The sequence below is a fragment of the Eptatretus burgeri genome, chromosome 4, assembly GCF_056783735.1.
Source record: "Eptatretus burgeri isolate ZD-2024b chromosome 4, Ebu_testis_v1, whole genome shotgun sequence".
In the NCBI taxonomy this organism is placed as follows: Eukaryota; Metazoa; Chordata; class Myxini; order Myxiniformes; family Myxinidae; genus Eptatretus; species Eptatretus burgeri.
In genome coordinates this window covers 106,894,247-106,919,363 of record NC_140964.1, presented here as the reverse complement: position 1 = coordinate 106,919,363, position 25,117 = coordinate 106,894,247, and the positions used below count along the sequence as shown (strand labels likewise).

Genomic DNA, 25,117 nt, shown 5'->3' with positions numbered 1-25,117 from the left:
CCCGTTCAAATCCATAATTAGAATGTTAAGTAATGTGCATAGAGTGTGAATTTGTTGTTAGATTGATGACCGGACACACCAGGATAGGGACATGCCAATCTTACTGTGACACTTCGATTTTTGGAGTTAAGTGCTTCTCATGTTGTGGGTTTGAGTAAATGGGAGATCTGTGCTGTACGTTAGACAGGGCCATTGCCGTGGGCTGCCCCAGATGGAGGCTCGGGAGAGCCTCGGGAGAAAGGTGTGGGTAGTGTTACGGGAATGGCCCTTATGCTACTACTAAATATAGGATTAACTCAGATCCCCCATTAAATGCATGTATAGCCAGGTTGTGTGGTAAAAAGGACATTATGTGTGTGTCGGGAGGTGTACGAGGCTGTTTTTATGTTCATACGGTGGTGAAACAAGGGCTCGATCTTCTTACTCCCCTCTATGGATGATAAGCCCCGCCCGGTCGGAGAGGGGGTATGGCCTGGAGAGAGGGTGTGGCTAGAGAGAGGAAGTGACGCGAAGGGGAGGAGCTTTTTGTCGGCAGTCGCCGAGAGAGGCATGCTGGTGGAACAAAAAGAAACTGTGGTGAAACTGGGAGCGCAGTTGTGGCGCCGATCAGCTGTACATGGGACAGCTGTGTCTGTTTTTCGTGAGGAACGAGCTGAAAGAAAGGCAGGGAAGGCAATAAAGGAACTGAGAGGATGAAGCGGAAGTCGGCTTCGAGGCGGGAAGGCAGAAGAGGAGACGCCGGAGCTTCTGATGGTCCCTGCTCACACCAACGGCGCGACACGTTTGTCGATTCGCCTGCGGAGCTCAGAACCTCGACTTGGGCCTTGTCTGGAGAACAAGCCAGGCCTGGATTTGTATGCTGGACCGTGAGAGAGATCAGCTGAGGCCCATCGTCGACCCTACGCAAGGTCAGAGCGTGCGGAGTCCGCGTGCGGTGCTAAGGCGAAAAGGGAGGACGAGCTCCATTTCGCCATGCGGTGCATTCGAACTGGGAGTTCGAACCCGTGGACACCCGCTTGTTACGAGCGACATTCGTGCTTTGGACACTGTCCTTTCGTCCTTGAGACATCACGAAGTACTCTGTCTGCATTCATGCTGTCTGTCTATCTGTTTTGTCTGCACGTTGTCTAAGGCATATCTCGGTAGGGACCCCCTCGAAACCTGTACTCCGTCGTCCCCTAGTTAAGAACGGGTTAAAGAAAGTTAAAATATAACATTGTCTTGAATTTTGCTGGTGTTGTGTTCCCCGATGTCCCCAATAAATCTGGTTGATTCGGATGAAGTTGCGGCTATGGATTAATTTGTGTCGCGTCGAGGAATGATCCGTTCGATTGGCATATAAGACCAAAATGGGTGCAGCCTGGTAGGCTCCGCTCGGTCTCTGACAAAACCAGTCTGTAACCAGTAGTTCTATTTCCCCAGCTGGTAAGGTTCAGGATTACGTTGGTATCGCGATTGAAGACGCGTGACCCGAGGCCTGTGTTGAGCCGGCTGGCGTTGTAGATCCTGGAGACGGCCGGAGTGGGTTGAAAATCCCTCCGTCGCTGAATCCTTAACAATATATATATAGATATATATACATATATATATATATATATATATATATATATATATATATATATATATACATGCAATAGAAAGTCCACACCCCCTTTCAAAATTGTCACCTTTTGTTGCCTTTTTGCCTGGAATTAAGTTTCATCAAACCACACTTTTCCAGCGTTTATTTACGCATCGTAACCCACAACTTCCAAGTGAAGAGCAAATAACACAAATTTCAGAAAATTAATTTAAAATACAAAACTAGAATATCTTGGTTGGATAAGTGTCCACCCCCCTCATAGCAATTGTAAATTAGCTCACGTGTAACCAATCACCTTCACCATCACATACCAAGTTAATTAGCCTCCACCTGTGTTAAATTGTAGTGATTCTGATTGTCTTCAAATAAAATCAGCTGTTCCTGGAGGTTTCTTCTGCTGGGTAGTGCATTTCACAGCAAAGACTCAACCATGAGCACCAAGAAACTTTCAAAAGACCTGGATAAAGTTGTGGAAAGGCACAGATCAGGGGATGGGTCTAAAAATATTCAAAGGTCTTGAATATCCCTTGGAGCACAGTCAAAACCATCATTATGAAGTGGAAGGCGTATGATACCACCATGACACTGCCCAGATCAGGCCGTCGCTCCAAACTGGATGACCAAGCAAGGTGGAGACTGATCAGAGAGGCCACCAAGAGGCCAATGGCAACTTTGAAAGAGCTACATGCCTTTATGACAAAAACTGGTCATGTGATAACAATATCCCAAGCACTCCACAAGTCTGGACTGCATGGTGGGGTGGCAAGAAGGAAGCCATTACTCAAAAAAGCCCACCTTGAGTCTGGCTTGAGGAATGCACAAAACCACTCCAGAGATTCTGAAGCCATTTGGAAAAAAGTTTTGTGGTCTAATGAAACCAAGATGGAACTTTTTGGCCAAACTGCAAAATGTTACGTTTGGTGCCAACCCAACGCAGCACATCACCCAAAGAACACCATCCCAACTGTGAAGCATGGTAGCACCATCATCTTATGGGGATGTTTCTCATCAGCAAGGACTGAGGCACTTGTCAGGATAGAAGAAAAAAATGGATGGAGCAAAATGCAGAAAAATCCTCGAGGAAAACCTGCTGCTCTCTACAAGAAAGCTGAAATTGGACAGAAGTTCACCTTTCAAAATGACAACGACCCGAAGCACACAGCCAAAGCTACACTGGAGTGACTAAGGAACAAAAAGATAAATGTCCTTGAGTGGCCCAGTCAGAGCTCCGACCTAAATTCAATCGAAAATCTGGGCCTGACTTCGAGATTGCTGTCCGTCAACACTCCCCATGCAACTTGACTGAGCTTGAACAATTTTCTCCAGAGGAATGGGCAAATATTTCCCAATTAAGGTGTGCAAAGTTGGTATAGACCTATCCCAACAGACTCACAGCTGTAATTGCTCAGGAGGGTGGACACTTATCCACCCAAGATATTCTAGTTTTGTATTTTTAATCAATTTTCTGAAATTTGTCGAATTTGTCTTTCACTTGGAAGTTGTGGGTTAGGATGTGTAAATAAAGGTGGAAAAGTCTGGTTTAATATGATTTAATTCCAGGCTATAAGGAAACAAAAGGTGAAAATTTTGAAAGAAGGTGTCGACTTTCTATAGGCACTGCATATATATTATATACTGTTGCTTTCCTCCAATCCATCCCCCTCAATGTTTCCCCCTCTTGGATTCCCCCTTGTCCTGTGCCCACTCGGCTTCCCCCTTGTGCTGCCCCCTCTTTGTTCCCCCACTTGGCTTCCCCCTGTCCCATCCCTCTCACCTTCCCCCTCATCTTGCTACGTCCCATCATCCCCCTCACTCTGCCCCCTCCCATCTTACGCCCCACTCCACCCTCTCATCTCCAACCCTCTCCCGCCCCCTCCCATCTCCCTCCTGAACCTTGATATTTTGCACCTGAGGTAGGTGGAGAAGTTTCTGTGAACCCTTGACCACGACTCTGCTGATGGATGGGACGGTATCAGCTCACATGTCCTGAAAACCTGCTCTGCTGCTATTGCACATCCTCTCTCTGTCCTTTTCACCCTATCATTTGTGTTATGTCAACTTTCATCTGCTTGGAAATCAGCCAACATCACTGCACCACATAAACATAGGGGCAATACCCATGGGCGCTCACCTAGTAGTGGCTGGAGAAGATAACCAGGGAACCACTGGTAGGCACGGTTGACCCACAAAATATGTAATGGAAAAGAATGTAAATACCTATGGAATTGTTTTTTTTTAATTCCGTGAACAAACATTGATACATCACGGGTGATATAGATTGTGGTGAAGTTTCATCGGAATTGTGTGTGTAGTTTCTGAGACTAAAGCAAATGCATATTTTGGGGGGGCAGCCCACTCCTCCCCCCCCCCGTAGTCCCACTAACCCCTCTCCCCCTCCCATGGAACACCTAAGACCACAATTTATCTAATCTCGTGAACAAACTTTAGTGCATTACGGGTGATGAAAGTGGTGGTCAAGTTTCATCATAATTGTGTGTGTACTCTCTGAGGAGAAAGCAAATGGATATTTTGGGAAGCACCCAATACCCTCCCCCCCCCCAACCGACCCTCATAGACCCACCTTACCCCTCTCCCCCAACCCCACCCCCGTAGAACCCCTGAGACTCTGACTTTTTTTTTAATGCCCTGAACAAACTTTCGTACATCACGGGTGGTGAAGATGGTGGTCAAGTTTCATTGGAATTGTATGTGTAGTTTCTGAGATGAAAGCAAATACATATTTTGGGGGGCATCTGCCACACACCCTCCGACCCCAGTTTTTCTAATGTCATGAACAAACGTTGGTACATCATGTTTGGTGAAGGTTGTAGTCAAGTTTCATCAAAATTGCATGTGTACTTTCAGAGAAGAAATTGCATGTATATGTGGATAGACGGACGGACAACGCACCATCCCATAAGCTGTCCGGAACTCCATTCCAGGTGAGCTAAAAAGGTGCAAAAACGGAACACCTCAACTACAGACCTATCAGCTTACTTCCAGTTATCAGCAAGTCATGAAATGCATCATCACAGCCTCATCTTAGAACACTAATTTGGTTTCACACCAGGTCACTCCACCTTGGACATGCTGCTTCTGCTCACCCAACAATTGATTTGAGGCCATTAATGTCAGACACGAGTTCAGGGCCATCTCTCTGGACACATCTCATTCTTTTTATACAGTCTGGCATCCTGCCTTACTCTCCAAACTGTCTGCCTATGGCATCGAAGGCCACCTCCACACATGACTTGCTGACTTCCTCTACTCTCATAGTAGTGGGGCAACTTAGCTAAATATAGCATAACAATTGTGCATTTTGTGAGGAAAGCACCAAATTTGGCACACGAGTAGCCTATCATATTATGAACAGATTTGTATATTGGGCCATCTCAAATTCAGCCGCTGATGGCTGTGGCAGCCATTTTCCACTGCCATCAAAAATTTTGAGATGGCCCAACATCCAAATCTGTTCATAATATGATAGGCTACTCGTGTGCCAAATTTGGTGCTTTCTTCACAAAATGCACAATTGTTATGCTAAGTTGCCCCACCATAGCCAAAGTGTGACACTCAATGGAATACTTTCATCTCCTTTTCCTGATTTTCATTAATGATCTTTCTGACTCTGGAAAATCCTCTGTATCTATTTTCTGATGACTCCACTCTCTGCCGTGACATCCCTCATCCTTCAGACAGGCAAGCTGGAGCTTCTTTCCTCTCTTCGGACGTTGAGAAAATCACAAGCTTGTCAAACATTTGGAATAGCTACTTCTTTCACAAATATGTCTTTCAATCATGACATGTCCATGTCCATCTCTCTCTCTATCTCTATCTCTATCTCTATCTCTATCTCTATCTCTCTCTCCCTTCCCATGGCAACCACTCCCTACCCCACCCACATCTAATTTCTCAACCATTCTCATGAGGAAGTTCAGTTACTCAAACTCCTGGGTCTCACTATCAGCCACAATGTTTCTTCATCAAACCAAATTTCAAAGTTGGCCTCCAAAGCCAGTCGTCAACTGGGCATCCTCCGTCATACAAAGTTCTTCTTTGGCACACCTAAACTTCTCTCCACCTAAAAGGCCTTGATCTGCAACTTGATGGAGTACTGCTTTCCCTTCTTGCCAGCTCCCCTACCACACATCTTTCTCAGCTTGATGCCATGGAAACCAAGGCCTTCAACATCATTGGAATCTCCCATGCTGAAGCTGAGCCGATGGGGCTTTCCCATCGCAGATAAGTCAGTGGTCTCTCTGTCTTCTCTGGCCTCGTCTCTGGTCTTGCACCCTTTGCTCTTTCTGTGCTTTAGGGCCGTCTCTAGACAAATCTCAAGCATTTGATACAGTCTGGCATCCTACCTAACTCTCCAAACCCTCTGCCTATGCAATCCAAGGCCACCTCTACACATGGCTTATTGACTTCCATGACTGTAGTAGGCAATGCATTGCTCTCAACAGGATCCTCTCATCTCCTATCCCTGTCAAGCACCGGAGGCAATGTTTTAGGGCCGGTCCATTTTTTAATATACATAGTCTAGGCTCGTGGATGAGCTCGTACGATTACACTGAATGGATCAGGACGCAACAGGACAAAAGGAATAGCAGAGAGAGGGGAAAACACCAACAGCAGAGCTGAAGGCCAAGATAGAGGCAGACTTGGACAAACATTGGGTGTGGGGAAGAATGGGGAAGGAGAGGATGCATGGGGTGGACAAGATGGATACAGAAGGGAACTCTCAGGAGGGAAAACTGGAAATTTGGAAGGATGAGGGATTGACATGTGGGGCTAACGAGGGTAGAAAAGATAATGGTTTTTGATTTTCCAAAGAATCCTGCTCTCTCTTATGCACAGATTCATCCCATCTCTTCAGTTAACAAAATCATGGTCAAAAGAGCTAACACATATGTAGTTGTTATTATTGATTGGGGACAACCTGAGTTGGTGGTGAACAGCTGTCTTGAAGACCCGGATAGAAGTACAAGATTGTGTGAACCCTCTGGAAACCTGTGGGGTGGCAAAGTATGGAAAATCCAGTGTGCAAGACCAGAAAGGAGGTTGTAGAAGACAGAAAGACCACCGACCCGTCTGAGATAGAAAAGTGATAAGCCTGTAGACTCAGCTTCATCAAGGGAGATTTCAATTATCTTAAAGGCCTTGGTTTCCACTAAATCAAGCTGAGCAAGATGTGAGGCATAGGACCAGCCCAGAGGGGACAGCTCTGGATGAAGGCCTTGCAGGTGATAAAAGTTCAGGTGAACCAAGGAAGGACTTTGTACGACAGAGGATGTGCAGTGTCTGTGACACAGAAAGTGGCCATTTTGTATCAGCTAGGTAGAGGCGAGAGTGCTCAGTGTCACTGCATGGGCAGACATTATGGCATTAAGGAGTGCAGTATCCACCAACTAAAGAAATGCACAGAAAACTTGAGGGGTAGTGAATGTTCTATTTTTTTTTACCTTGAGTGAGGGTGATTCTGGTAAACCCCTCCAAGACATGATGCATGAATTTATAGGTGAGAGGAAACGTAACCCCACACACACACACACACACACACACACACACACACACACACACACACACACACACACACACACACACACACACACACACACACACACACACACACACACACACACACACACACACACACACACACACACACACACACACACACACACACATCAAAGAAGGGTTTACTGTCATCTGAATATCCACATCTTATATGGAAGGCATAATTATTATAACTTAAATTTTTTTATGAAGATGAGGATAAGTATTGTCACGGCTCTGGATTCGCGGAGGAACCACGAGGGATGGGTTGTCCCTGGTTCCTCTCTGTGCTCACCGGGAATCGCAGGCCGTCACGTATGAATGACTTTCAGTAATCGACCGCGAACTCCAATAAATTGACCACGTGACCCAGGGTCCTCCATCTGACAACCGTTTACCTAGGAACACATGATCACCTTATTGGGGAACCATGCCCTCGATGCGTACTTGCGTTACTTAAGTTACTTACCATACCAGGTGCAGCCGAGCAGAGCAGCCAAGTACGCACCGGCTGTTTGGGCAGATTTTGGGGAATAATGTCCCGGCTAAGCTAGGGTGTAGGCCATGTTAGACTATTGGAGGAAAAGACAAAACCGAGCTGGGTTCATGTCTTGCATTCACATTTATTTAACAAAGTGAGGAAAGTTGTGTGACACACGATGGGATTTATTGCAAATGTACAGCAGCGAAAGCAAGGAATTTGTGAGGTGCAGCAAAAGACATGCAATTTTCATAAAAGAAGAAGAAGACAGTGCAGAGTTATCCCGAATATTCATAAACAGTCTTAACTTATGCTACGACAGGTGCCACCACACACACACAAACCTGAGGAAAATTAGAGAAAGCCCAGAGAGATAGAAGCAGTTGAGGATAAGCGACTTCTCAATACCTTGCGCTGTCGGCAGATCTGCGCAACCCAAAACATTTCAGAAAGGGGAGGAGGGAGAAATACTGAGGGTGTCTCAGGTGCATGAGTGAGAGGTGCAAGTGCAATGCAATGCGCAGTGTGGGGTTAAGTGTGGTGTAAGAGGAAGAATGTGAGGTGCAGGTCAGTACAGTTCACTCTTGAGTTCACTCTGAAAAGAACGGTCTTGATCTGGCTTACCAGTATCGATTGCTCTTTTGCGTCCACAGTAGATGAGAGATATATGGTAAAGAAAGATACATAAGAGAAAAGACCCTATCGCAATAGTGTGAGAATCTGTACGTGTAAGTGTTGCTGCAGGATGCACCCTAACTGAGTATCGATAGAATGAGCGTAGCCCCGGCTTGCAGTAGTAGCTCGTGATCCCATGCTTGATCACGCCGACTCGTGGTGCCCCTCGCTCAGCAAGATGCTTGTCCTCCTTGCACTACCTGTTTCCCCAGCGAGGTCCAATGCCTGTCATAGCCTCTTGTCTGGTGAGCTCTGGTGTCTGGTGAGTTCTCCATCCTGACGATTCTCTTGAGTTCTCTCCCCTGGCAAGTTGTGAATAGGTCTGCTCCTGGCTCGTTTTGACGAAACTGAGCTGCGTTCGCTCTTTTTATGAGCCACGGGCAAGGGCAGGAGCCAAAAGTCAAATAAAACGAGGTTCTTGGTGAATTCAAGCTTCCTCATTGATCCATAGCAGCCATAGCCACGCCCCCTAGCCCCCGAATCCGAAAAATGGCTCAGTCACTCGCCGACATGGCCATGCGTCAGAGCTCCAACTTTATCATGGGGACATGGTTTGTGGAGGCACTCTCTGGCCCTGAACGTGCGCTGGCCTCCATTCAAATGTGGGATTTTCGGGAAATCCCTGCACTATCCGTATATCCTCAAAATAGCTCCAGCGCACATTCGCGTTTCAAGTAACAGTATGCCCTGTAATAACCAGACCTTTGTCTCCTCAATGTCCCTCGAGGCTGCGCTGAGTGTTTGATGAATAAGTGGGAGTTGCGACAGTTGTAGAGAAGTAGGAGTATGTTGTGACATTTGTAGTGAATTGATTGTAATGTGGCGGCGTGGCGAAGAGGTGGAAATTCCTTGTGACGATGTCATCCATAACAGTCACGTTTGTAATTAAAATGTAAGCGTAGGTTGTTGCAGGTATATTTGGTCATTGTATGAAGTGGTTGTGGTGAGCATGGTACAGTATGGTGAACAGAATGAAGGTCTAAGGTGAGATTGCAGTTGAGAATTGTCGCGCAGTTTTGAATGGAAAATGGAGCCCAAATGCAAATGAGGCGCTCCCAGTGCGCTTTGCTTGGTTCCTTCCATCGTTATTGATTTGTGTATGTGCTTGTGTGCGTGCTTGCTTGCATGTTTCATGTGAGAGAGACAAAGGAGTGGAAGAAGAAATCCAAAGATTGAAGATTAAGGACCGAACTAAAAAATCCCTATGCAACGCATCTTTCCCATTTACCCCCTAGACATATGCAAATGGCTAACTAATACACATACTATTGAAATAATTACACTTTGAGATCTCTGTATGTTGTGCGCCATTGCCTTGAAGGCATGTGGTTTTACAGAACCACGACAGTATTCTTTGCAGTTTACTCCACATAAGCAATCCATGCAACAGAAGCTGGTGATTAATGTTGCAAAAGGTACGACTTGGATTGCTTATGTGGTATAACATGCTAAGCCGGTATATTTTGTCTGTCGGTATACATGTATGACTGAAATATTCAATGGAATCTGGAATAACAGAAAATAAACAAAATTTCATTCTTATTCTTGTGCTTTATTCCAATGTCACTTGTTACATAAAACATTTGTATTAAAAGTCCTGGAAAACAACTTCTTTGTCCTGGAAAACTCCTGAAAATTTGGTCTTCCATCGCCGCGCAAACCATGCATGATTGTTCAGATGCTGTCCCCAGACATCTCGGAAACATTTGCAGGATTACAAGCACACTGTGTCCCAGCCATATATCATGTCGCAATTAGATCATGTGAGCAGACTTGACATACTATGGGATGTGTACATTCCTGACAGCCGCAAAGTAGCAACCAGAGAAAAAAAAGGTAAATGTTTGAGAGGCAGAGTCGCCCTGACATCAAGTGTCCCAATTAACTGGCAAAGTTTCTTGCGTGGCAATAATAACAAAACTGAGATGTTCCAACTGTTAGCTGAACAAGTGACCTCAACTGCAATAGAAGACAAGGAGTTATACAGCACCTTTGGGTATCAAGTGCTATGTGATGCTAGAGAAGACAAAAGTCGTATTGAACCCTGCTCACGTGAAGCAGATGTACACACTTGATGCTGCATTTATCAGATGCAGTAGAAAATGGACACTGTGTTGTAACCAGGTTTGAAAGTATAACGTATATTCATGCTCCACCCATGTTCTGCCTCATGCATACTCTTGTTCCGCCCATGTTTCACGTCATCTCCGCTGCAAGCGAGCAAGAGCGGAGTCACCATGGATGGCGGGACGTGTGTATGTATCTGGGAAAGGCATGGTTTTTACCGACGCACTTGGAGTGTTTTAAATGAAGAAAAAGTGATTTTGGTTGTTTGGTAAAACTGCCTGGAGCATTCGTATTCAAGAGTAGGCCATTCCAGGATAGACACCACAAAAGCATGGTCAAAACAGCTAACAGATGTAGTTGTCATTATTGTGTCTAACTTGCACAACATTCCAGCAACTGAGGTGTGGGTATCCCTTGTGGAAGCAGACACCATATACGTATGTTGCTGCTCATGAAATTGCCTCCTCCTAGAGTGCACGAAAAGCAGAGGCATTATAATCTATGTTTCGTGCACTGAGTGGGTGTGATGTGATGTCATTCTTCTCCAGGAAAGGCAAAAACGTCAGCCTGTGATACGTGACATGTATTTACAGATGCATTTCTGACACTGACAGGATCTCTGGCATGTGTTCCTGACAACAGCTGGTTGCTAATCGAATGGTTTGTGCTTCTTTGGTGTGATAGAGATAGTGGAATGTGTAGGCTTAAGGAGGAAACACAATATCTGTTCTCTGGAAAATCACGAACCCTTGAGAATATCCCACCAACAAAGGCAGCTCTCAAACAGTATATACTGCATGTAGTCGACCACAAAAGGCATGTATGTGGGCCATCCATCCATCCATTGGGACCATCCTCTGTGCAGAGCGTTGGTGCTGCCTAAGCAGTCTCCTTGGCTAATGGACACAATCCTGGACAGGTCGCCCCTCCGACACAGAATTCCAGCAAGCTGGTACTCATTTTGCCGACCTCAGAAGGATGACAGGCAGAGTCAACCCATCCTGGTTTTTATTCAATTCAACAGCCAAGCATGACTTGACGTCAGGACCCCAAGATATATGGGGGCAGATACTGCAAAAAGATCTACAATTACCTCATCCTACAGACTGGAGTTGGAAACCAAAGTGGACAACTCTTGGCCGACAAGCTCAGGAAATGTGCTAAGAGCCAATATACTGCATATGAAAAAGGCGTGCAGGTGTCTGTGCAGGTGCTATAAGGCTCACCCTGAAGTGCACTCACTGCCCTCTGTTACTGTGAAGGGAACTCATCAGGATTGACTCAGCATGCGTTAAGAAACGGGTTGCGGTCTAACAGATAGTACTGACATTGTATCTATAATCTGTCAATGTGACTATAAAACAAAAGAAAATTTTCACCTGTAATCGGAATGCGTGCATCGTGATGTGTTATCGACCGAAGCTTGTTCCAACTTCACTGATCGTGGTTGTCGACACTTGGAACTGTTTATGTATACATATTACGATTACAAGTTTTCATCAATTAACGTCTAAGAAATCTTGAAATACAATTTGAACAATTCATATTTATAGAAATATAAAATCGACAAAGCACAGTGAGGCGGTGAGACGGTGAAGCTGTGAGTCGGTCCAGGAAGCCGTGAAGACTATACGCCTATTAATCATTTCCTGTTTGAACGTTAATTCCTCAAGACCCTTAAGACCGCTAAAGACTCCAAAAGTGGGAAGAAAGCGGGACTCAAAAGACCCTGAAGACCCAAAAGTCACCAAAGACCCCAAAAACCTTGACTAAAAAGACCCCAAAGACCCTTTAGACCCCTGAGACCTCAAACCATTAAGACCCCTAACACCCTTCAGACAATAATATCACCATTATTACAAATAAATTTGTAGAAAAGAAATGTTTGCATTATGATTGATGTAAATCATGCCAACACAGCAAATCTGTGATGTCAATCTCTGCAACGATGTGTGGAGAGGCGAGCGTAGCGAGCCGAACCACACCAGTCAAGGAATACAAACGTGTTTGTCATAAAATGTCTCCATAGCAACCGTATTATAAAACGCACAATCATATAACCGTATAATGTTTATTCAGGGCACATGTGCACAATCTGCCACACCAAGGCAAATTATACATTAGTTTCTCCCATGGCGAGCGTGGGGCGCTGATCATTTGGATACCTATCTGAAAATGTTCAGAATTTGTTGAAGTATAAACCAGACAGGTTTCAGGCTTTTAATCCACATTGTATGATTGAGCCAAAATCTTGGGTTAGCCACCCCACTATTTAGGACAACTACGATACGATTGCAAATGGATGACAAGGAGAGGGTGTTGTATACCGAGATTGATATCATTATAACATTCTTTAAATGTTATGATACAAATTAAATTTAGTGCACCAGAAATCGCTGTTCGTTTAACCATTGATGCGATTGTTCTTGAGGAGGGAGTCTTGCATATATTTTTGAAACGATAATAATGCTTGTGTGTGTAATAGGGCAACGTACGTACTGGTGAGCCCGAGTTGTGCATTGATGCATCATGTTTGGTGCCATAGTGGTGGCATCTTTGCCCACAGGAATGGTGCTGAGTGGTGCTGGGCTTAACGGCAGATACCATGCGGTTCAGTTTCATTTCCACTGGGGTTCAGCAGCCAAGCCTGGCTCTGAGCATTCATTGAACAAGCTACAATTTCCTATGGAGGTAATACCACATGCCACAGATTCTTTACCTTCTCCTTCTTCCTTGAATATTTACTAGCATATAAGACCCATCACCTCACTGAAGGGAATGCCAATCTTTGTGTAATTGTTAAAAAAAAAGGTTATTGTTAATGGGGAGAAAATGAAGCGGTGCATATATACCGGCCAAGCTACACACTCAGTGAGCGAGGAAGGGGACAGTGTGAATGGAATATTCGTCACAGCCTTTTTAGATGCTGAATTCCGAATGCTATACAACACACAAAGAGGAAGATCAAAATAAAAAAAATTCTTGCCCCTCTCCCCGCTCTCATTTCTTTTTATCAAAACTGTCTGGGGTACGCATTAGGCATGCGCCTTGCCAGGAAACCAGCTCTCCTCATCTCTGTGTGCTCTCTGATTCCTCACATCTCGAGCACCCCTTCCAATTTGGGCTTTTCGTTTCCTCGGCAGAGCTGCAATGGCTAATCTATTGGGCAAGAACAAAAAAGGATTCCTGGGAGATCCTGCCCTCCGAGCGGGTTTATTTAAGTTTGTTTAATCCGTGGTCTGATGGGGTACTGCTCTCCCCTCTGGGGTGGTTTATTTAAGTTTATTTAATCCAGCGTCATAAGTTTGTGTTAGCAGTACCCATGTACTCATACGTACACAAACCATCCTTCCTCTTTTTGTTTGCATGACAAACCTTCCTGAGAGATCCCTGAATACACCGTTATTGGTTTCATTGAAATCTGTTGTTCCGTTCACAAGTTATAGCACAACAAACAGATGGACAGACACGGCTCGTTTTAGGGAAGTATGGGAGTTTGTTCCAGAGGCAGGAAAAGAGAAGAATTAAAGAGTGAAGGTGAACAGCGATTGTTGATTTTGGCATTTTCACCAGAAAGGGTTTTTTGGTGGTCCTTGAGTGCCCTGAGTAAATATAGGGGGGACAGATCACAGACAGAACAGGGGGGGTGGGGAGGGGGAGGCAAGGCCAGAGAGGAGACGGTATAAGACAGAAAGATCACCAACCTACCTCTGGCAGGCGAGTGTGAGACCCAAAGACTCAGCTTCAGCGCGGGAGATACCAATGATCCTAAAAGCCTTGGTTTCCACAGCGTGAAGTGGAGCTTGGTGTGAGGCAGAAGCACCACCCCAGAGGGGAGAGCAGTACCCCATCAGACCACGGATGAAAGGTTTGTAAGTCGTCAGAAGCTTAGGTGTGCCAAGGAAGGACTTTGCACGACGTAGGATGCCCAGTCAGCAACTGGCTTTGGAAGCCAGCTTGGAGATGTGGCTTTCCCAGGAAAGATTGTGGCAGATAGTGAGACCCAAAAACCTGAATGAAAGGATTTCTTCAAGGAGATTGTCGAACTGCAATATCGCCATTGAAGCTTGAAGAACGTGCACCAAGTGACTTCACAAATCACTCCACAAAATTGTTGAAGAAACTTTTAAAAACGAAACTTTTAATTTTAATTTTTATTTATCCATGCCGAAGTGATGGGTTGCATCATAGAAGAACGCACAAAAGGGGGAAACGTCATTCAAAATAAAATTTCACATTTTCAGCAAGAAAAAAATAAAAATTTTCACAAAATTTCACAAAAAAAAAGCAAAATAAAATTTCACAGAAACCACCACCTGTTGCACCGCAGAACAACACGTGTCCAACGCAAGTGAGTGACCCCTGAACTTTGTTCAAGTTGATCAATATACAGTATTCAGTGACAGTGTAAATATTGTACACACCTAGACAAAAATGCTCCAGTTAGAACTATAGTATATGAGAGTAGTACTCTCATATACCATAGTTGGTAACAGGTCCTACTGCAGTAGTCTGCAGAGAATAACTACAGGAAAGAAATGATGTTTTTGCCTGGGGTAGAGCACTCACCAATTGGCTTAAGCACCCAAGGAAGCATTCCAATGAAACAGTTGATAAGGAACGCCTGGCTTACAAGCAATGATCCATCATATTAAACACCTCCCGGAGACAGCCAAGTCCGAATTGGACAAATGAGCGCTTATTTTTTTTTAGCAGTCGGAACTGCTATTAAGTTCAATTTTGGTGCTGAAATTTTGTAATTCGGCTTAGTTTAAGGGTTTCTCGAGGTTATAACATGTGCAGAAATAAAATAAAGCCACGAACACTGGCGCCAACGGGCGTTTATAAGCATTGTAATGTATCCAGCGATTCAGGTCAGGTCAGGTATGGGAGCATGTGCCAGAACAGCGCGTCGCTGCGTCCACTTTCCGCCGGTACTCCAGGGGCCTCCGTCTGGCCATCCCCCAGGCAGATGCCAGGCCCATCCCCATCTCCTTGAGATGATGGTCAACCTGCTGCAACCATGAGGCACGTGGTCGGCCCACTGGCCTCCTCCACTCATGAGACTCCCTCGCTGAGAGAATCTGGTGAGCAGGATCAGCGTCAGGAAAACGAGCCACATGTCCATACAGCCGCAGCTGACGCTCACGGACTATGCAGGTAACAAATCTCATCCGAGTCTCTCTCAGCAACCGCTCGTTGGACACAAAATCCGACCAGCGATAGCCAAGGATTCTCCGAAGAGACCTGGTACCAAAGGAATTAAGTCTCCGTCTCAGATCCTTGGTCAAAGTCCAAGTCTCGCACCCATAGAGCAAGACTGGAAGTACCAAGGACCTGAAGACTCGGACTTTCGTCCTCCCGCACAGGTACCGGCAGCGCCACACCCCATGATCCAGTGAATCCATGACTCCCCAGGCCCGACCCAGACGTCTATTGACCTCCGGCTCACAACCTGCGGAGACATGAATATCACTGCCAAGGTAAGTGAATCTATCCACGACCTCAACATCCTCACCACAAACAGACACAGACAGGACAGCAGCATCCAAGATATCACCGAAAGCCTGGATCTTTGTTTTGACCCAAGAAATCCGTAATCCCAACGGCTCCGACTCCTCATTCAGCACCTCGAGGGCCCCCAAGAGGATGTCTAAAGTCTCCGCAAAGATGACTGCATCATCTGCAAAATCAAGGTCCGAGATCTTGACATTGCCAAACGATGCACCGCAACTTGATCTCTCCGACATCCTCCCAAAAATCCAGTCCATACAAGTGCTGAAAAGTGTGGGGGCAAGTACACATCCCTGACGAACTCCAGTAACAACTGGAAATAAGTCAGAGGCGGTACCACCACACTTCACAGCACTCTCAGTACCAGAGTAGAGTTCAGACATCAGATCGATCAGTTTCGGTGGCACCCCACGAAGACCAAGAATCCTCCAGAGGACATCCCGATTCACTGAATCGAACGCTTTACAGAGATCAACATAGGCTGCAAGCAGCCCCTGCCGAAACTCTCGTCTGCGTTCGGTGAGGACACGAAGTGCAAGGATACGGTCAATCGTTGACCTCTTTGGTGTAAAGCCTGACTGCTCTGGACGCTGGTGCTCAAGCAGATGGTGGCGAACCCTATCAAGAATTATCCGAGCAAAGACCTTGCCCGGCACTGAGAGCAGCGTCACCCCTCGGTAGTTGTTGCAGTCTTGGCGATCACCCTTCCCTTTCCAGAGAGGGACAACAAGGCCCCTCTTCCAGTCAGTTGGGATGATGCCTGTGTTCCAGGCAGAGCACAAAACTGCATGCAACGACGCGAGTGCAGCATTTCCACCAGCCTTGAGAAGTTCGGCATGGATGCCACAGATCCCTGGAGCTTTGCCCCGTTTCAACTGGTTCACCGCAGCCCGTGTTTCCACAAGCGATGGTGGACCACAGTTGATTCGAGGGTCAGCAACAGGGATTGTAACACCCTTGACGTCCAACTCGACAGCTGGGGGATCAGCCTGGTACAACCGCTCAAAGTAACCAGCCCAGCGGGCCTTCACTTCAGACTCCTCTGTCAAGAGCCTACCACTCTCTGCTCGAACTGCAGTGCTCCGAGGGATGGGCTTGGATGAACGTAATGCGCGAATTCCCCTGTAAGCGGGACGAGAATCACCTGTCCACAGGTGATGCTCTACCCCTCACAGATTCCTCGCACATAGGCCTCCTTGTCCACCCTCAGTGCACGTACAGTTTTACGCCTCAGCTCCCTGAACAGCTCAGCTCTGCCATTCAGCCTGGCCCTGCGACTCTGGTCAATGGTATCCAGTGTCCCTTGAGAGACAAAATTCTTCTTTGCCCTGCGGTGAACTCCAAGGCATCCACCGGCAACATCAAGGACGGTGGTCTTGAAGGTGCTCCACAACTCTTCAGGACCCCCCAAAGCACCCAGACCCCCCAAGTGTCCACTCAGCCTGTTCGCAAACTCCTCAGCTACTCTCTCATCCCTGAGCTTGGCAACATCCAGCCTAGGCTGGGATGGTACCATTCTCCAGGATTTAAGGTGCAGCTTTAGAGTTGCTACAACAAGCCTGTGGTCAGTATTGAGGAACTGAGCACTCCGGTAGACCCTGCAGTTCTGGATCATCCTCCAACGACCGTCAATGAGGACATGGTCAATCTCCTTTGCCACACCGCCAGCGTTGGAATACCATGTCCAGCGATGAGCTTGTCTGCGCTGAAACCATGAACCAGCCACCCTAAGTCCATGACTTCTTGCAAAGTCAAGGAACTTAGTGCTATTCTGGTTCATAGTTCCTGACCCATGGGGACCAACACACACCTCATAACCATCCCTATCAGTTCCAGTCGATGCATTGAAATCCCCCAAGACTAGAAGTGTATCTCGTCTGGGGCACTGATCAACCACAGACTCGAGCGTGGCGTAGAATGCATCCTTCACGGTGAGGTCACTCGCCTCAGTCGGAGCATAAATAGAGACCAGGGAAATGACACCTAAGGAGTGACGAATCCTTAATCTCATAATACGCTCGTTGACCGGTGTTACCTCAATTATCATTGGGGTCAGCTTATTGGACACAGCTACAGCAACTCCTTGGGTATGGTAACCATCAGAGCGACCAGACCAATAGTAGGTGTAACCACCCACCATTATCTCGCCACAATCCGGTCTCCGAACCTCAGAGAGAGCTGCAATCCCGATGTCCAAACGCTTGAGCTCAGATGATAACAGAGACAGGTGATCATCCTCTCTTAGGGATAGGACATTCCAGGCACCCACCCGAAGGGACCGCCTCAGGTTAACCCAAGGAGACCGCCGTCTGGTGGACGACACCTCAGCACCACTCCGACACACTCTCCCGCAATCTGACCCAGGGATGTTACCCCGTGGTTTCCCTCCTATCAAAGATTGGGGGTCCCGAAGGCTTTGCCTCAATCCCATCATCCGGTGAGCTGCCCTGCGAAGGGAAGCTGCACAGGAGGTACTCCCACGGAGTGGGTTTTCAGATTTTTTTGCGTTTTTGCGTTTTGCGGAATGAAGCGTTTTACGGTGGCTGGAGTGCAAATCCTGCCACCAACCTCCTAATAAGAAATAACCCAACTGCAGGAGGACGTCTGCAGACACAGTTGGGCACTAGATATGGATGGCCGTTGGCTCACAAGGAGCTCCTCCGCCCTCCGCCAGCGATTCGTTGCTCTGATAATAATCAGGCATACAATAATATGGAATCATCCTTATCGTTAAGAATTCGTTGCGGCCTGTTCCATGTCGAGGCATGGTTGAGCAGGCCAAAAAACCCAGACCCCAGCGAGGTAACCCAGGATACGCTTTAAGATTTGCACTCCGGCCACCGTAAAACCCTTAATTCCGCAAAACACAAAAACGCAAAAACATCTGAAAACCCACTCCGTGGGAATACCTCCTGTGTAGCTTCCCTTCGCAGGACAGCTCACCGGATGACGGGATTGGGGCAAAGCCTTCGGGATCCCCAATATTTGATGAAAGGAGGGAAACCACGGGGTAACATCCCTGGGTCAGATTGCAGGAGAGTGTGTCGGAGTGGTGCTGAGGTGTCGTCCACCAGATGGCGGTCTTCTTGGGTTAACCTGAGGCGGTCCCTTTGGGTGGGTGCCTGGAATGTCCTATCCCTAAGAGAGGATGATCACCTGTCTCTGTTATCATCTGAGCTCAAGCATTTGGACATCGGGATTGCAGCTCTCTCTGATGTTCGGAGACCAGATTGCGGCGAGATAATGGTGGGTGGTTACACCTACTATTGGTCTGGTCACTCTGATGGTTACCATACCCAAGGAGTTGCTGTAGCTGTGTCCAATAAGCTGACCCCAATGGTAATTGAGGTAACATCGGTCAACGAGCGTATTATAAGATTAAGGATTCGTCACTCCTTAGGTGTCATTTCCCTGGTCTCTGTTTATGCTCCGACTGAGGCGAGTGATCTCACCGTGAAGGACACATTCTACACCACGCTCGAGTCTGTGGTTGATCAGTGCCCCAGACGAGATACACTTCTAGTCTTGGGGGATTTTAATGCATTGACTGGAACTGATAGGGATGGTTATGAGGTGTGTGTTGGTCCCCATGGGTCAGGAACTATGAACCAGAATAGCACTAAGTTCCTTGACATTGCAAGAAGTCATGGACTTAGGGTGGCTGGTTCATGGTTTCAGCGCAGACAAGCTCATCGCTGGACTTGTTATTCCAACGCTGGCGGTGTGGCAAAGGAGATTGACCATGTCCTAATTGACGGTCGCTGGAGGATGATCCAGAACTGCAGGGTCTACTGGAGTGCTCAGTTCCTCAATACTGACCACAGGCTTGTTGTAGCAACTCTAAAGCTGCACCTTAAATCCTGGAGAATGGTACCATCCCAGCCTAGGCTGGATGTTGGCAAGCTCAGGGATGAGAGAGTAGCTGAGGAGTTTGCGAACAGGCTGAGTGGACACTTGGGGGGTCTGGGTGCTTTGGGAGGTCCTGAAGAGTTGTGGAGTGCCTTCAAGACCACCATCCTTGATGTTGCCGGTGAATGTCTTGGAACTCACCGCAGGGCAAAGAAGAATTTTGTCTCTCAAGGGACACTGGATACCATTGAGCAGAGTCGCAGGGCCAGGCTGAATGGCAGAGCTGAGCTGTTCAGGGAGCTGAGGCGTAAAACTGTACGTGCACTGAGGGTGGACAAGGAGGCCTATGTGCGAGGAATCTGTGAGGGGGTAGAGCATCACCTGTGGACAGGTGATTCTCGTCCTGCTTACAGGGGGAATTCGTGCATTGCATTCGTCCAAGCCCATCCCTCGGAGCACTACAGTTAGAGCAGAGAGTGGTAGGCTCTTGACAGAGGAGTCTGAAGTGAAGGCCCGCTGGGCCGGTTACTTTGAGCAGTTGTACCAGACTGATCCCTCAGCTGTCGAGTTGGACGGCAAGGGTGTTACAATCCTTGTTGCTGACCCTCAAATCAACTGTGGTCCACCTTCGCTTGTGGAAACACGGACTGCGGTGAACCAGTTGAAACGGGGCAAAGCTCCAGGGATCTGTGGCATCCATGCTGAACTTCTCAAGGCTGGTGGAAATGCTGCACGCGTGTCGTTGCATGCAGTTTTGTGCTCTGCCTGGAACACAGGCATCATCCCAACTGATTGGAAGGGGGGCCTTATTGTTCCTCTCTGGAAAGGGAAGGGTGATCGCCAAGACTGCAACAACTACCGAGGGGTGACGCTGATCTCAATGCCGGGCAAGGTCTTTGCTCGGATAATTCTTGAAAGGGTTCGCCACCATCTGCTTGAGCACCAGCGTACAGAGCAGTGAGGCTTTACACCAAAGAGGTCAACGATTGACCGTATCCTTGCCCTTCGTGTCCTTACCGAACGCAGACGAGAGTTTCGGCAGGGGCTGCTTGCAGCCTATGTTGATCTCTGTAAAGCGTTCGATTCAGTGAATCTGGATACCCTCTGGAGGATTCTTGGTCTTCGTGGGGTGCCACCAAAACTGATCGATCTGATGTCTGAACTCTACTCTGGTACTGAGAGTGCTGTGAAGTGTGGTGGTACCATCTCTGACTTATTTCCAGTTGCTACTCGAGTTCGTCAGGGGTGTGTACTGGTCCCCACACTTTTCACCACTTGTATGGACTGGATTTTAGGGAGGATGTCGGAGAGATCAAGCTGCGGTGCATCGTTTGGGAATGTCAAGATCTCGGACCTTGGTTTTGCAGATGATGAAGTCATCTTTGTGGAGACTTTAGATATCCTTTTGGGGGCCCTCGAGGTGCTGAATGAGGAGTTGGAACCGTTGGGATTACGGATTTCTTGGGTCAAAACTAAGATCTAGGCTTTTGGTGACATCTTGGATGCTGTTGTCCTGTCTGTGTCTGTTTGTGGTGAGGATGTTGAGGTCGTGGAGAGATTCACTTACCTTGGCAGTGATATTCATGTCTCTGCTGGCTGTGAGTCAGTGGTCAATAGACGTCTGGGTCGGGCCTGGGGAGTCATGGATTCACTGGATCATGGGGTGTGGCGCTGTCATTAGCTGTGCGGGAGAACGAAAGTCCGAGTCTTCAGGTCCTTGGTACTTCCAGTCTTCCTCTATGGATGCGAGACTTGGACTCTGACCAAGGATCTGAGACGGAGACTAATAATTCCTTTCGTACCAGGTCTCTTCGGAGAATCCTTGGCTATCGCTGGTCGGATTTTGTGTCCAACGAGCGGTTGCTGAGAGAGACTCGGATGAGATTTGTTACCTGCATAGTCCGTGAGCGTCAATTGCGGCTGTATGGACATGTGGCTCGTTTTCCTGACGCTGATCCTGCTCACCAGATTCTCTCAGCGGGGGAGTCTCGTGAGTGGAGGAGGCCAGTGGGCTGAACACGTGCCTCGTGGTTGCAGCAGGTTGACCATCATCTCAAGGAGATGGGGATGGGCCTGGCATCTGCCTGGGGGGTGGCCAGTCGGAGGCCCCTGGAGTACCAGCAGAAAGTGGACGCAGCGACGCGCTGTTCTGGCACATGCTCCCATACCTGACCTGACCTAGGGTATGTAATAATATTACATGCCCTAGTAAGCCATAATTATCAAATTTTACCTGAAAAGTGGATAAATTTGGTGGCCATTTTGAATTTTTGCATTTTACCAACCTAAGACTTCATCCTATGTCAAAAAGTTCAACGGATTCGTGATCAGCGTGAAATTTGGCCATAAAAAACACTCCTTTCAAAAAAAGTATGCTTGTATGCCCAACCCTACTAATATCTTTCAGGGAGAGGATTATCCGCCGTGTCTGGTCTACTTGTGTCATGACACAATTATTGATTAAATATTATTATAATGCCTTAGAGGAATTTTGGATGTACATGAAAAGTGGTCTGTATAAAAAAAAGTCAACTGTGTCACATTCCTTAACTCCCCCCCCCCTCCAAAAAAATATACAGCATTCTTTATGATCACGTGATGTTCAATACTATGTGCACCTTTTCCCCACATTCTATCTCATCCCCTTCCATTTCTAGCTGCATATCGTTCACTACAGCAGCCGCTATGGCTCCATGAGTAACGCTGTGCGCTATGGTGATGGAATTGCAGTGCTGGGAGTCTTTCTGCAGGTAGGGGGCATCTGTGGGTAAGGAAGAGTAAACTACAGATCAGAGCCATGCAACACGACCCAATGGCCACGTGGGAGTAAAGGGGTTTATATCAACAGCAAAGGAAGAAAACTGTTTGGAGGAAAGTGTAAATATTAATGGCATGTCTCTTTATCTCCAGTTGGGGCCTCACAACCGTGCACTGGATGGGATTGTCAATGCATTGGCCAACACCCGTTACAATGGTATGTTAGTTGTTGGAATATTACTTTGGTTTTGGAATTATCAAGCATGAACAAGAAATTGGAAAACTTTTTCCTTGGAAACACAGCATGGATGCATCACCTTTTATTGTAACCTGCTCCCCTCCCCCCTTTCTGTAACAATAGAAAAGTTTGTATTGGAACCACATCTAATATATAAGCTCGCATTGGGCTTTTTTAAGTGCTGAACTACATTTTTGGTTTTATATAAACGAAATTGTAAAGCAGCCCATGATGATATATTGGCGTATCAACTGAGTGCTCATTCATGTGGCCATGCCACGCCGAAGCAATGTGCTTGAGAATAGATTAATGAATGGAGGCTACACTAGAGCAGGAGCCAAGATGTGTTCCTTCTCCAAGGAAGGAGCCAAGGGTGTGCAGCCTCGCAGATGGTAAAGAGCAACCCGATTGATACAGTAGCACCCGACCTGGATTGTCAGGTCAGATCAGATCTATGACTTGCTACAGGTATCATGTGAAACCTGTACCAACCTTTTCATGGTCAAGTGTTGGCATTGAAACCAGGTGCCTCCCCCCCGCCCCCAAACCAGGTTCTCCTGGTGAGGAGGGGAATGGACATGAACACCCAGCAGGACTAAAAACAAAATCTGTCAAAGTGTGGAAGAGGTCTTTGTGAGCCAGTGCCCATTTATATATCGCACCCAACTGTGTCTGCAGATATCCTCCTGCAGTGGCTAACCTTTCCTCGGTGGTTGGTAGCATGTTTTGCACTCCGGCCACCATAAAAACACTTCACTCTGCAAAATACACGAAAAACGCAACGAAAACTGAAAACCCACTCTATGGGAGTACCTCCTCTGCAGCTTCCCTTCACAGGGCAGCTCACCAGATGACGGGATTGGGGCAAAGTCTTCAGGATCCCCAGTCTTTGATGAGAGGAGGAAAAACACGGGATTACCCTCCCGGGTTGAATTGCGGTAGTGCATGTGGTGGTGGTGCTGCGGTATTGAGTACCAGACGACGGTCTCCTTTGGTTAACCTGAGGCGGTCCCTTCAGATGGATGCCTGGAATGTTCTGTCCCGAAGAGAAGATGATCACCTGTCTCTGCAATCATCCGAGATCGAGTGCTTGAACATCGGTATTGCAGCACTCTCTGAAGTTCGGAGACCAGATGGTGGCGAGATATGGCGGGTGGTTACATCTACTACTGGTCGGGTCACTCTGATGGTTACCATGCCAAAGGAGTTGCTGGAGCTGTGTCCAATAAGCTGACTACCATGATAATTGAGGTGTCACCACTAAGCAAGCGTATTATGAGACTGAGGATTCAGCACTCATTGGGTGTCATTTCCCTGGTCTCTATATTTGCTCCAACTGAGGCGAGTGATCTCACTGTGAAAGAGACATTCTATGCCGCACTCGAGCCCATGGTTGATCAGTGCCCCAGACGAGATACTCTTTCAGTCTTGAGGGATTTCAACATATCGACTGGAACTGATGTGGAGGGAACTATGAGATATGTGTTGGTCCATATTGGTCTTGAAGCGTGAATCAAAATAGCATTAGGTTCCTTGACTTTGCAAGAAGGCATGGACTGAGGGTGGCTCGTTCATGGATTCAGCGCCCACATCCTCATCGCTGGACTTGGTATTCCAACACTGGTGGTGTTGCAAAGGAGATCGACCATGTGCTCGTCGATGGTCGCTGAAGGATGATTCAGAACTGTAGTGTCTTCTAGAGTACCCAGTTACTCAATACCGACCACAGGCTTGTTGTGGCATCACTGAAGTTGCAGCTTAAATCCAGAAGAATGGTACCATCCCAGCCTAGGCTGCATGTTGACAAGCTCAGGGATAAGAGGGTAGCTCAGGAGTTTGCGAACAGGCTAAGTAGAGATTTGGGGGGTTAGGGTGTTGTGAGGAATGCTGAAAAGTTGTGGAGTGCCTTCAAGACTACCATCCTTGATGTTGCTGGTGGATATCTTGGAACTCACCATCAGGCAAACAGGAAATTTGTCTCCCATGGGGCATTAAATACCATTGACCAGAGTCACAGGCCCAACAGAGCTGAGATGAGGTATAAAACTGTACATGCGCTGAGGCCACAAAGAGACCTCTGTGTAAGGAATGTTTGAAGGGGGTAAAGAATCATCTGTGGATGAATGATTCTCATCCTGCTTTCAGAGGAATTTGTGCATTGCATTCCTCCAAGCCCGTCCCTCAGTGTGCTGTAGTTAGAGCAGTGGGTGGTGGACTATTGACAGAGAAATACAAAGTGAAGGCCTCATGGGCTGGTTACTTTGAGCGACTGTACCACGTTGACCAACCAGCTGTTGAGTTGGATGTCAGGGGCATAACTATCTGCATTACTGACCTTCCATTGATCTGTGGATGGCCTTCGTTTTTGGAAAGACAGGCTGCGGTGAACCAGTTTGGA

The 25,117-nt window shown here is 47.1% G+C and overlaps 1 protein-coding gene across 1 annotated transcript in view; it reads left to right on the top strand.

The window, feature by feature from the left end:
* Positions 1–25,117, top strand: part of LOC147028846 (carbonic anhydrase 2-like) — a 59,297-nt gene that overhangs the window by 25,877 nt on the left and 8,303 nt on the right. The window contains exons 3-5 of the mRNA XM_085879617.1: positions 12,907–13,052; positions 22,382–22,474; positions 22,635–22,698. Coding sequence (XP_085735743.1) covers positions 12,907–13,052; positions 22,382–22,474; positions 22,635–22,698 — 303 coding nt within the window. The remainder of the gene's footprint in view (positions 1–12,906; positions 13,053–22,381; positions 22,475–22,634; positions 22,699–25,117) is intronic.